Raw genomic sequence first — 14,422 nt, 5'->3', positions numbered from 1 at the left:
ATAATATTTAAAACCTTTTTCAGCAGCTAAGTCAGAGTTCTTAAGAGGGTGGGGTGGTATTGGGGGACTCTGAACCCCTCACCTCAGTATTTCTACATCCTGGTCACAGCCCTGAATAAGAGAATAAAAAAGAGTTACGGTACAGTGACAATATAAATATTAAACCACTGAAAACTATTGTTATATAAATGTAAAGAACAGAATGTTCAGTATGTCAAAACAGACACAGCAAATAAACCAACCGGGGTTTTGGTGGTTATATATAGTAGGACAAAAAGAACATGCCTGCTTTCAATGAAGAAGCTCCTCTAATGTACAGCAGGTGGAAAACAGTTTCAGGAAACGAAAGACTCAGGATCTGGCTGAAGTTATTGTGGTGGTGGATTAATAGCTGAAAAGAAGGTTTATGCAGGTGTCTATGGTGTAAGGTTTATTGTGCATCGTGGTCAGTGAGGTAGCCAGGTGCTAATGCCTGTAGTGGTTTGTGGGTCAGGGTGAGAATGAGAGCTGTGACACCAATCACCATACATGTGACTTTGTTTTTTACCAGGCGTTGTGTGGGTAGCGGCAGATGAAATTAATCTTTCACACTCCCTCCTTCACTGTCTCTTTCTGTCCTTTTTTGTCCTTCTCTGCACACTTCATTCTCTTCTTTCACATAACAATGATTCATCGATGTTTAATGACTTCAATCCCATTTGATGCAATGAGCTTCTGCGGTGTCACAAATGGTTTGCCATCAAAGGGCACATCCTTCCCGTCTGCATGCCAGCATTCGAAATATTCACACCACACCCCAAAGAATGTGATTACAGGAAAGGAAATGAAGTGGAAAAACTGCTAAAACTTAATAAATAATCCCACAGCTGAGCCTGTGGACTAAGTTGCATCTGTGAAAAGCAAGAAAAATTGATTTTTTTTTTTACATATGAGGGTTTTGATTTTCACTTTAAATTCATAAATCACAAGTATAAAAATTTTCTTGGGTTGCCCCTGTGCTAACACCCTTTCTACTGAATGAAAAGCGAGCCACTGCTCTGCAGCAGACCCACTGCCCGCTGTCAATGGCCCAGCTTATCTCTGACACCAGAGAATGAACTGTTAAAAGAGGAAGTAGTTGAGGGCAATTTCATTCCACCAGGATCCATTTAAGCAAAATGTCAACAACCTTTCAAAAGGCAGCGTAAACACAAATCCTATGCAAATGTGTTTGACCGCATAAGTACCTCACACACACACACACCACACACACACACACACCACACACACAGCATGGTTCATTGTTGGCCAGTATGAATGACATGCAGTGGAAGTCTGGCTGTAGAAATGGATTATAGAAACCACCCCTACTCTCATTTGCTCTCATTAATGCAAACATCTGAGAGTTGGCCACATTTTATGTATTTATTCTCAAAGCTTTCCCTGATATGAAGTTATTAAAGGCAAATTCTGATATGAATCATGTTCTTGACAAGTTAGGATCAGGAATATGGTTACACTTTTTGTGTCTGTTCAATTCAGAATCATTTCCTAATAATTTACTAGATGTTTCCTGGAAAAAAAAAAAACTATAAGATTTGATACTGAATTTGGGGGAAAGTGTTAAATATGGACTCTTCCAACTGATTACTAAGCTAGTGTAACTGAGAATCCTGTAGTCCTTTAGTCAAAGCACAGCAGGTCAGCTGAACCTGAAAAAATGTGGAATTTGCCTGGAGGCAAACATAAAAATCAACACACAAGAAGAATAGTTAAGCTTTATTTCACAGTTCTATAATTTCCTATTTATTTCCAATAGGAAGTGCTGGGAGGGGAAACAGGAATGTCCTCCTGTAAAAAGCCATATTAGACTGATTCATTCACTGTTCATTCATTATTCATTTATTATTGGAAACTTTATTCTTCTGTAATGCTTTATTCTAGGATCTGCAATTTTCCAATAATTTCCTAAAAATATCTTATTTATTAATTCATTATTATTTGTAGGGACAGGAGCACTGTACAACTGGTACGCTTCCAGTTAATTAATTCCAACTGACAGCATATGGTTCAATATACTGTATATGGAGAACAAAGTTACAAATACTCAGTGAATAATGACAGATTATTTATATTTATTTATTTATTTATTTATTTTTCATATAATTAATAGGAAAACACTTAAGAACTTAGAATATTCAGTATGTGTAGCTGAGGCTCAGTAGCAACGGTTTCAGTGTAAAAAGCCATCAAAGAGCACTTGAGAAAGGGAAAACTTCTAATGAAGCTGTTCAGTGTTTAACAGTGATAAGGGGAAGTGTGGCAAACAGCTCTCAGATATTATAGTGTTTGTGGTTGTTTGTATTGCCCATGCAAATTTAGGATTTCCACCTAACAATCCTGTGACAGACTAAAAAAACACAAAGACAAATCAGCAGAAAATGCAAAGAGCAGGCACCTGTTTGATGCATGCTTGTAGACAAACATCTGCAATGGACAGAACCAAAGATTTACATTTATACAGTTATACTGTAGCAGAACACACTGACTCTGAAGTCCTCCAATCCTGTCTTATCACATCGACTGTAACTGTGCTTCCAGTAAACACTTGTTGCTCAGTAGCACTGAGTGTGATCTAGAGACACCTTGTGGGTAAATTGTTAAACTGCAAACAATCTTACATGTCAGCTCATATGTCTGGCTCTCGTATACTATATTCATTCAATCATACATATCTACACAACTGTAAACAATGACTTTGAATTAGTTCAGTTATTTCAACCAATAAAATGCAACATTTGGTGGATTATAGAAAAGACATTCAAATTGTAATTGTTATTGCAAATTATAACTGTGTATAGATTTTATAGTCCTGTATCTTCTTTAAAAGCATTTTTATCAGCTTGTTTTACTGATTATTTTTTTCATTCTTTTAAACTCAAAACAGTTTTAATGCAACAGTTTCTCATGTAAGAACATCACCCTAAAAATGTAATTAATTATTATGACTTCTGTTATTTATCCTTTCTCAGCTGAGTGGAGGTAAAACATGATGAGTGTAATCTTTAATCGTGGTGCACCTACTGTATATCAGATGATAAGGTGGTCATTTGCACATCTGATAGTCACTTATTGCTTCCTGACCTACAAGCCTCTCATAATTCAGAGAGTAGGCTGACACTCTATCTTATTGACTCAGCATGGAGCCTAGCAGAGGCATAATGCACTACTGTAAGCTTTAGTGCATATAACTTCATTTTATCATAACATAGATTAAAGGCAGGGAAATGTTAATAGGTATGCAGGCTATTTAGGCTTTTAGTGATCACCTATCAACCATGTATTTTTCTTTTTAATGTATTTATGAAGAGCAACATCTCAGAATAGAGTTAGGTGGTATATTAAACTTGTAATGACCATATTTGTCCAGTAGAGGTCACACTAACCCTAATATTGTTTTGTGTCTTCATTACTTTGAGAAGTAAAATTTCTCTCAGCTGTTTTGACATATTTTTGTGTCCACGCTAAGTCCCTCATAATTCAGTTAAACAAATGTTGTGATTTTTCTTTTTTAAACTGTTTATACTTCATTTATTATAAATAGTGGTTTTAGTTTCTTTCAAATCAAAATATGATTGGTCATGCTTAATAATACTATAATACATGTAAAATCTCTCTCGCCCCTCATTTATTCTTCAATAAATGCATAAAATGGTGCAAACATATTTAAAAATCATATACCTCCATACTGTATCAGAAATAACAAAAATGTAAGATGTCACATTACATTATTGTTATAACCATGGACAGCTACCTTGGCCTTACATTTAGAATAACTGAAGTTTTGCTATCACTGTCTTAATTCATATCAATTAACCACTGATTGTTAGTGGTCTTTGTCAAAATCTATTAACTTAATACCCACATTATAATGTCTGTAGATCCTGAACCACATTGACTATATGCATAAATAAGGTCTTGCCAGAGAGGAAACCTCCCAAAGTTTCTTGTGAAAGTTTCAGGAACACTTGAGGTGATACAGAAACAGAGAAGAAGGTCTTTGAAGTCAGTAAAAATGTTTTTTTCAGTCTAAATAACTGCCTGTTTCTTTGTCTAGAAAGGTTGACGGCAGTATGGAGCTATAAAGTAAATACCAGTGAATACCTGCCTCACATTTGAAGAAGATAGCACACAGTATGATAATTCTACAGTATTTTTGTCATGAAAAGGTCCAGACGGATTTTCAAAAAGAACATTTGGAGATTCCTAATTTTTGTAAATATGTCCTGATTCAAAATCACACGAAACGGAGAGGGACACCCATTGAACACTGGTGTTCTAGTGGAATTAATGAGGTTAAAAAGAGGTCAGGGTATGCCTAACCACTGCATGGCAGCTGAACAAACTTTAAATGGTCTTTCATTTAAAAAAGGAAGTCTCACACTTTTCTCAAGCTTTCCTCAAGCAGCTGCCTGGTGAATTCTCAAGTGTTCTCCCACATGTTGACAAGGGCCTTCTTCACACATCAAGCTACCGCTTTAAGCAGGCAGGGAAATATGTGCCACCCACTGGCTCACTGTGACAGGTAAATTAAATTAACAACTTGACAGATGGAAAGTCATAGTATTTAGTTTGTCTAAATTGTAAAATTTAATCAGTTTGTAGATGCAGGTGGGTGTGAATAGAAGCTGAAGGCTTTCCCTCAAAACAACACTCGCAGGCCATGTGTTGGACACTTGCGAGTGAGTTTGGTCTGTCTCCAGGAAACTCCACTTCCAAATTTTTTTCCTTTGAGGAGCTTCGCTTCGGACATCTGGTGAAAAGTGGGTTGTCTGAGAGAGTCGAGCATTTTACTACAAGTGATCAAAAACATCTAGTCCACACACAGTTCACTAAACGATCTTGCTTTACATGCATCCTGGGTGGCAGCTTTGATTACTACAGCAGAAATAGTCATGTGGCCATAAAACAGAAATGGAAATTCAATGGATCACACAAAAGGATCCAACTAAGATACACAAAAGCAGACATGTGACAGCCATCTTAAACATTCACATGTTACTATCATTAAACAAATGGCCTGTTATTGAAGACTTTTGTATATGGAACAAATGAGATGAGATGTAAACTGACTGTAAGATCGTCTGTTTGGTTACTTTGTTTGAATTACCAAAAGACTTACAGCATCTTTACTCATGTTTAACTAAATTACATGATCTAAAGTATCTAAACAACAAAAGGTTATTATGATTTATCTCAGTCTTTTACTCTGGGTTTGTAATGCAAACTGCTTTAGATCTAAAGAGGCATAAAATGATTGTATGACTTTATAAGATCTACTGGTGAAGATCTATCATTCTCAAATGCAAGTGTCTGAGGTATGAACAATGAAGTCACATTTTCCAAACAGAATGAAGTACACTACAGACATCTAACTGAGAGGTACATGCGTTAATATTGTGTACCACCATAAAACACAATGTTTAGAATAAATACTGTTCAGCTATTAGCTTTCCTCGCTTCAAAATAAAATGTCATTGTGTCTTATAACCTCTATTCTTGAATGCTCTTTCAATTTTTAAGGTATTCAAGCCAGATAATGTGTTAAAAGTTAAAAAGCCATGGCTCATATTAATCATTAGGCCTGACATTCTCCAACATAATGCTAACAGACTCATAATCTTCTCACCTGCAGCACTAAATGCCCTTTAATTAGCATTTTAAAGCATCTGCTGCCAGGAAACCACACCAATCATATTGATATAGACAGACTCTCACTCTGAAAACTGATTCTTCCATCCCAAATGGAGAAAGAGCTGAACCGTGCCTGACATAAAGTGGTATTGATATGATCAATTGATGTTTTTGTCAGTTTTAAAGATCCCCAACAGACATAATTTAAGACATATAAAAATGCTCTGCTTTGGATGATGATTTGTGTCTGATATGGTTTTTCAACAAAAAGTTCAATTATCTGCTTAAAATGACATCTACTTCTTCCTCTTCATTCAAAAATCCAGAATCTATTAATATGCAAATATTCTTCATTTAAAAAGTTAAAACTACTGCAGACAAGATGTCAAGTCAATTCTCAGTGTGCAGTATGTGTGCTTGAGGTTTCAAGTTGCCACATCACACAAGTTGCATACTGGACCACAATCGGCTCTACACTAGTTGTGATGTCATAAAATCATGCTCGTACATACAAGTGTTTAACTGAGAGAGAAACTCCTGAATGTAAAGATTGTCTTCTATTTAATTTTTTTTTGTCATGTTGCCTTAATTTGACAGTCAGTGGAGAAAGACACAGGGAGAGAGCGACAGGGGTTTGACATGCAACAAAGGTCCCACGGCTGGGAGTCGAGCCATGAACGTTGTGATTATGTGGCATGCGCCTTAACCATTAGGCCACCGAGGGGCCCCGTGAAGATAATCTTCTAGTGTCAAACTCTGCATGTACATCATTCTTCTGACTGAAGTAAGATAAGCAAAACAAATTTTTGAGTGGAAGGGTTCATTGCTGTCTAATGGAGGATGCTTGTCATTGTGCATAATGATGAACAGAAAGCTTAGTTTAAAGGAAAATTCTAGTGTATTACAACTTGAGTCTTATTTTTATAACTTTGGCCGTGATGTGTTTCAGTTATGATCACATGACAAGAAGCAAGAAACATGACCAGATACACGATCAGAGATAAGACTGAGAGAAACATGAGTTAAAACCCCTCATTGCATAGAAAAACCATAGTAAATACAGTAAAGTTTATGTTCACCTTTAGTTTTATTACAAACGAGTTTCGTTATCTTGGAGATTTGTTTGAAACCTGTATGATGTTCTGACTGCTCATGTTCCCTACTCCGTCTGACTTCTTTTTAGTGATGTTGTAAAAACTAAAAGTTGTAATAAACTGGAATCAAAGCAGCGATGTCGATGTTAGGCATTTTCATAAACGTCGGCCCTTAAGACAGGAGACAGGAGACAGGACAGGATCCCCTGGAGTCTAGATGCAGCTGGTGGTGGAATTAGCCAGCTGATGGTTGTTGGACCTTTAGTTGGGTCTCTCTGGACAACATAGAGGAAATGGTGGTGAGGGGGAGGAGGTGGGTTGTGCAATAGTAGGTCTGAAAAGCAGAACTCAAAATTGCAACAATATTTAAAGAGCAGCCTTGTCCGATTGGCTAGAAGAATGCGGATAGAAAGATCCTTGGTCAGGTATGTTTATGTCAGAATTGAGAATGAAGCAATATTCACCCATGATATCTGAGGGCAGATTGTGATGATAAAGATCTTCCTTATTGAATTTATGCCAAAGCTTCATTAGATGCATGTATGCTTAGAAGATCTGAGCATGTGTGTGTGCAAACCACCTACACCTCTCCACTAGCTGCCACATACAGGACAATAACATTCACTTATATATATATAATATACCACACTGCTTGTTTTTTTTATTTTAATGATGTCCCTGTCTCCCTCCTCTGCTTCTTGTATTTCCAGATTAAATTATGCTTCCATCAACAGCTCATTAGTTAAACATAATTTCTAGAAAATTGGACAAAGTCCTGTATCATTAAGAATAACATTGCTCATGTCCAGTGGTGCTTTGGGAGACTTTGAATATGTATTCAGATGAGACTAAAGTGGCTTTACGGTGTTTTATAGAAACCATTGCCTCAGTAGGTTCATCTGGAGACCTCACTTCTTTAGTGATTATCAGGTTACCCTCCATGTCTCTATCAGAATCTCAGAATCAGTAGATCCAAATCTTTGAAGGTGTGAACAGTGCTTCAGTTTTGGTTGAATTATTCTCCATCTGTCCGGTGCACACACAATTATTCATTTGTTATTATTATTTTGTATTCATTTCAACAAATTAACATAGAAATTGTAACAAATGTGTGTTGAGGAAAACAGATCCACATCAAAAACAGCCTCACGCAGTCCACGATGAAGCTTTTAATGTCTATATGAACGTCAAATACAATATATTTATGGTCTCAAAGATTTCATATGTTGACCACAATAAGCTATTTAAGCTGCATTTATTGTATGAAAAGTGTTATAAATCAATACTTGATTGACTGATGAGCAGCAGAGACAATATGTGGGACAGTTAATGTGGGACAACCATATGACTGTGAGATCTTGTTTTCAGAGTGATAAGGATTTGTCATCATTTCTGTAATTTCCTTAATATAATCTGTCATCATTCACTATCAACTCATCTCCGCCTGGTAAAAAGAGATATCAGTGATTAATCATACTAATATGTTTCAATAGACAAGACATAATCAATAAGGTTAAACACACTAATGTACTTCTTGAGTGTGGGTAAACAAGTGTGTGTGTGTGTGGACACCACTAAAGCATATTTGATCAACACAATAGTCATAAAAAGACATGCATGGAAGCACACTTTCTTTCCTCATGCAGTGTGTTTCTCTCTCTTTTTTTTATGTACACACACTCTCGCTGACCAACTCTCTCTACCCCATAATAGCTTGCTTGTACTTCAGTTCTATATAAGGCATCTTCACCTAGTAACTGCAGTCTGAGGATATGTGTGGCCCTGCAGCCACTGAGGCAGTCTGACCCACTGAACGTCAGCTCTGCTCTGCAGCATGAGTGAGCAGCAGTGTCGCTCAGGACATATGTGCAATGTATCCTCTGCATCGTGCTCCCCGGAGTCTTTCTGTTTATTTCTCTTGCCGTTTCTCAGTCATACCCTTCTAATATCCTGCAGGATTGCCTTAATTCTTTACATCTTGTGGATTTCCGTCATCTTACTGAGTCACTGACCCACTTTAGACTCAGTTCTTCCCCGAGCAGCAGAAGCAAAGTGGCACATTTCATCCCTTTATCCCCCCCCCTCCCTCCCTCCTTTGCTCCATGTCCACTCACTTCCGGTCCACGTGCAGGGCAGATGGTGCTCTACTCTTTTATCGGCTGCTGCTATTTGCAGTAACGCCTGAGGCTATGAGCACGCCAGCTTGTGTATTTGCTGACTGTTTACTAACGGCCTGACTGGCGGGCCAAAATACTGCACGCGTTATGTCTGGATATCTCGACAGCAGGATGGTAACTGGATTGATGGCAGTCTGACTGCTCGGAACAGATGACTGAGTGGCTGGCTCAAGCCTCAATGTTTGCTCCACTGACACATATGGGCCAGTGGCGGTCCCACAGTTGGTGTCTGATACCACGAAGAAAGATTAGTCCAATAGAAATGTGCACCAGTCACATGTATCTGTAATCGTGTAGTGGATTGCTGCTCAAGACTGCAAACACCTCAGTTCCCATTTGATTCTTTTCCAACAAGTCCTTATACTCATGTACATGGCAAAATGGGTCCATAAAACTGTCCCAAAGTGAATCAGTGTTTTCCAATCTGCGAGCTGAATGATTGGGCTGAATGATGTTACTCGTTACTTCTGCCTTCATAGAGAAGAAAATCATTATTGTGTTACCACAAGAGGTCATTTTTTAGGAAAACATTAACAAAAAGTGCATGGAGCTTTTAAACAAAAGCTGCACTAAGTAATATTTTTATTTTAACAATGGAAAAATGTGTAATGTGAAAGTGGTCATTCATGGTAATGAAACCACAGAGAATTATCATCCAACTCTGCAGTTTTAGTGTCTTTCAGTTCATTGTTTTGCTGTTATGGCCTTCATTGGGGTTGGTGTAGACCAAACAGAGCTAAAAGGAGAGAAAATGTTGGTCTTAATTTGACCTCAAATGAATGCTAAGGTTGCTCCATGTCTGCTGAATGTTAAATGGGGACTGTTTGCTAACACGATAGCCATATCAACTTTATAAGGTGATTGTTAATATTTGTCTTGTTGCACTACCCACAAGTGGCCAAAGGAGTCTACTAATGCAGGTTTAAGAGTAAAACAGCCTGAACTACTTCATGGTAAGCTGAAAATGAATAGTAGTGTAAAATGTCCTTTGTCAATTTAAATGGAATCAAATCCATTTTCATTATTAAACTGGTGACAGTACCTCACATGACATTACAGTAGGTTAAAGGGCAGCTCACAGCATCTGCGCTGCACATCAAATCAGTGAAAATAATGACCTATTTCCCCCATAAATAAAAGCTTGCAAGCCATTTGAAGACTTCAAATTTGGAGTACAGGGTCCAAAAAGCTGTTAAATTATTCAGAACTTGTGCTGCATTGCTAAGCTCTTTCTATAAACAGCAATATCCACAAAGAATGCCGTTTGGGAGAAACAGAGAGATAGTCTGGTGTAGTGGAATGGCCTGGTGTGGTGATGGTCGAAACATCTTCAATAAAACGCAAGGGGGGTCTGATTCCAGTGTGTGGGCACCTTTATGAAATGTCACAGATTTTTGTGGGTTTTTTTACAGTAACTATGCCACTGAGATTTTGTGGATGTCAACATGACTGTTCTAGCAAATATTACTCAGCACATGAGACTTTCATAAAATCTGATCTGTATGACGTCAGGACATACAAGACATTTGGACAGTTGTGATCATGAAGATATTTGTGATCCACACATTTGTGAATCAGAAGGTTACACTGGATGAAACTTTGTCCTGTAAGAAGCATAGAAGAGCAATAAAGGCATTCAGAAACATCTTTCAAATAAGAGTGTTTCTCAAAGTTGATGGTTTTATTTTTGCGGACGACTCGCTCACTTCTGATTTTCAAATGTAATCATTGGTGCAAAGGTCTGGATGATTACGTGAGAAGCATAAACGTGAACTTGTATAGGCCTATTCCATCAAACTTACAGTCAGAGTTTCATTGGCATAAGTTAAAATCAAACTTAGGACATGATAAATGTTTCTTAAAGATCACCTAAGACATGTATTAAGACATAAGGTATGAAAATACTCCGCTTGCAACAAAAATGTGTGTCTGATATCTTTTTTTCCACAAAAAAGTATAATTACCATGTTAAAATTTTCTTGTACTCCTTCTCTCTCATTATAAATTCCAGAATCTATGAATATGCAAATATATTTAATCTCAGAGGTTTAACTGTTGGACACAGGATGCCTCCTACTTCACTGTAAAGTCCACTCTTAGTCTATGTGCACTGGAGGCTTCAGGTTAGAGTAAGTTGCGTACTGGATCAGGATTGGAATCACCAGTTCTATCACAAACCCCTTAAAATCACATTTTTGATGAGCACAGGAAAACTTTCTCTCTTTAGTAGATCAATGTGAAAACAGCCTTCTGGTGTCAAACTCTGCACTTACATCATTCTGTACAGCGAAGCTCAAACATTCAGCTGTAGGAACAAGAAGAAAAACATATTTTTGAGTGGACGAGGAAATGAATGTGATACTTGAGAATATTATATGTCACTCATTGAAGGGCATGTTCACAATTTTTCAAGTGTATCTTAAAACAATAGTCGGGTGTCCATATGGACAGTGAAAGAGGTTCATTCCTCCTGTTCATACTGACTATTAAAAGATCCACTTCAAATGTGCTTTCAGTGTAAGTACTGGGGGTCAAAATCCACAGTGTGTCCACACTAATTTTGTGCAAAAAAGCATTTCAAAGTTGATGTGAAGCTTATATGAGGCTTCAGCAGTCTGAGTTAGTCATATCAAGTGGATATCTGCCACATTTACAGTCTTTTTAGCATCAAATTCTTTCTTTGTGTTTCCTCAGACAGTGTTTCCCTGTTGAGCTGCAGTGGAAGTAAAGTAACAAAAAGAGCAACCTTGGCACTAAAAAGACTGTAACATTGAAAGATATCTACTTGATTTGACTCATTTGGATGACTGAAGCTTCGTATTAGCCTCAGATTAACTTTTAAATACATTTTTGCACAGAAGGAGGACTTTAGAATTTGGCCACAATCAATTACATTGTAAATGCATTATAAAGGGATCTTCTAATAGTCAGTATGAACAGGAAGAATGATTACAGCAAGAAAAACATATTTCAATGTTCATTTGGGTTTCTGACTGTTGTTTTAAAGGGGCAGTATGTAGGATTTAGTGGCATCTAGTGGTGATGTTGCAACCAACTGAATACCCCTCCCCTCACCCTCCCCTTCCAAGCGTGTAGGAGAAGCTACGGTGGCCCTCTCTAGAGCCAGTGTTTGGTTTGTCCATTCTGGGCTACTGTAGAAACATGGCGGTGCAACATGGCAGCCTCCGTGGAAGAGGACCCACTCCCCATGTAGATATAAAGGCCTCATTTTAAGGTAACGAAAACACAACGATTCTTACTTTCAGGTGATTATACACTAATTAAAACATACTTATGATGCTATTTCTACCCAGTCTGTTCTGTTAGATGCCACTAAATTCTACACACTGTACCTTTAAGACACACTTGAAAAACTGTCCTCTAAGGTATCTTACTTTGCATTCTGTCAGTTTTGTTGCATTTGTCAACCACTCTGGTATTGTTATTGTTGTGATGTGTTGTACTGCACTTTTTGGTTTTGTAATAAAATATATATAAAGTGTACTGGAGAGGGGAAAAGTCCCCAAGGACAGCTTCTTCTTTAAAATAATATTCACTTTGGCCCATAAAACTGAAATAAAATTTCATTTTTTGTTTTTATAGAACATGTAATTATATCCAAATGAGACATGTTTCCATAAATGAGTCATAAAATCTTAAAATAAAACTTGACACATGGACGCGACATTATGGGTGTTAACCTGGCTCACCTGCTGGACGCATGACCCCCCCCCCCCCCCCCCCCCTCCCTCTCGCTAGACACATTCCCCCCCGGCTCTGAAGAGAGGTTCAGGGTTCAACACACGTGCATGGCTCTTATGGGGGCTGCGATTGGCTGAGGCGCGTCTGTAGCTCCCGCCCCTCCCTCCCTACGTCATCACGGCGGTGTCTGTGGGGCTCTGCAGCGCGGACAGAGAGCCGCACTGCACACTGAATAATCCTGGACGGGGCGAGGCGGCGATCCCAGTGTGGCCCTCATCCATCATCGCTATGGGAATTACCACAGCGTTCTTTCTGAACCAAGCCCTCATCCCGTACTATCTGAAACCGGTCCACCTGGAGACACAGACTATAAAACACTGCAGTTGAGACTGTCGCTGCACCACAGAGCCCAGCTCAGCTTCTCTCCTCCAGCAAGCAGAGGAGGATGATGAGGATGAGACACATCTAGAGATGAGAAGTGTTTCTCTTGCTGACAACTTGGACAAGGACGTTCGCTCGACTCTCATCTAAGTCTGTGTTTTTCTAGATCGGGACGATGCCCGTCATGTGTGTGTCCGCAGTGGTGAGTACATTACACTTCATTCACCTCCGCCTGTGCTTGTTTTTATTCTTTATTCTAAGGACTCCACCAGCAGGTTCTCCATTTAAAGGAGCAGTACCTGTTTTTTTTGAAGCTCCACCAGTTCGTCCCAGACTAAACTTTCACGTCAAGTATCCAAATTTTCTGACTTAAATAAATTCCAGAAAGCCGATTTTTTTTTAAATTATTTTAAAAATCATCTCATCAGTGTGTCATTCCCTCCTCTGTGGGTGAACAACACAAAAGAGTCTCCAGTGGAAGGATGGAAAAAGAAAGGACACTCAGCAGTCTATTGTTTACCCCGTTGCACTTGTGTCAACCAAACAACTGGGAATGTCAGTTGAGTCTTATCTGTTGACTGTCTGTCACAGCAAAGACAAGGGTTGATACCACAGAGCTAGTGAAAACAAAAACAAGTACACAAAGAGGAAGAATACAATTTAATAAAAACTTGGTTTATTTAGCAAAACTAGATGAGATTGTCATCTAAAATGTGGCTGTTAATGTACCTATATTGCACAGACCATATTATTGTTATTATCATATATTAAGTATGGATGGATGTTTTTATGCCTGTAATCATGATGTCAGACTGTTGTCCCTTTGTTATGACAGTGATGTGTTGAATACAGTTTGACCAGTAGCTGCTAGACCTGAAGGTCTCATCATTCTCTCTGTGAGTCAGAGCAGGCTTCAACACAAAGACTTTGCCTTTGTCTCCTCACAAAGCAGGAAGGCTGTCTGTCTGTTGGGTTGATGAGGATTGGATCTGAAATTCATGGTTGGAGTTTGGAATCTTTTAGGTTTAAGATGCAATGATGGTAAAATTGGACTTTGAGGCGACTGTTTTTATTTTTTGTCTTTTCAAATGAAGAAATGGATGTCAACTCATTGTCGAACTGTTGCTCTTGTATCAATACAAAAGGGGTTTGATTACAATTAGGGCTGCAACTAGTGATTCATTTCATTACTGATTAATCATTTTGTCTATAAAATGTCAATAAATAGTAAAAAGATCAGTTTATCATGAATGACAAAGAAAAGCTTCAATCTTCACATTTGAGAAGCTAAAATCAGCAAATGTTTGGATTTTTGCTTAAAAATAACTAAAATGATTATTTGATTATCAAAGTAGTTGCTAATTAATTTCCTGTCAATCGACTAATCAATTGATG

General features: G+C 38.1%; 1 protein-coding gene across 1 annotated transcript in view; it reads left to right on the top strand.

Moving 5' to 3' along the window:
• The first annotated feature begins 12,861 nt into the window (after window positions 1–12,861).
• The window catches only part of tnfrsf21 (tumor necrosis factor receptor superfamily, member 21), a 58,579-nt gene continuing 57,018 nt past the window's right edge, over window positions 12,862–14,422 (top strand). The window contains exon 1 of the mRNA XM_042391079.1: window positions 12,862–13,229. Within this exon, the coding sequence (XP_042247013.1) occupies window positions 13,203–13,229 (27 nt within the window). The 5' untranslated portion in view covers window positions 12,862–13,202. The remainder of the gene's footprint in view (window positions 13,230–14,422) is intronic.

This window comes from Thunnus maccoyii, chromosome 17, assembly GCF_910596095.1.
Source record: "Thunnus maccoyii chromosome 17, fThuMac1.1, whole genome shotgun sequence".
NCBI lineage: Eukaryota > Metazoa > Chordata > Actinopteri > Scombriformes > Scombridae > Thunnus > Thunnus maccoyii.
Note: the sequence above shows the minus strand (reverse complement) of the source record. Positions and strands in the feature narration are given on the sequence as shown.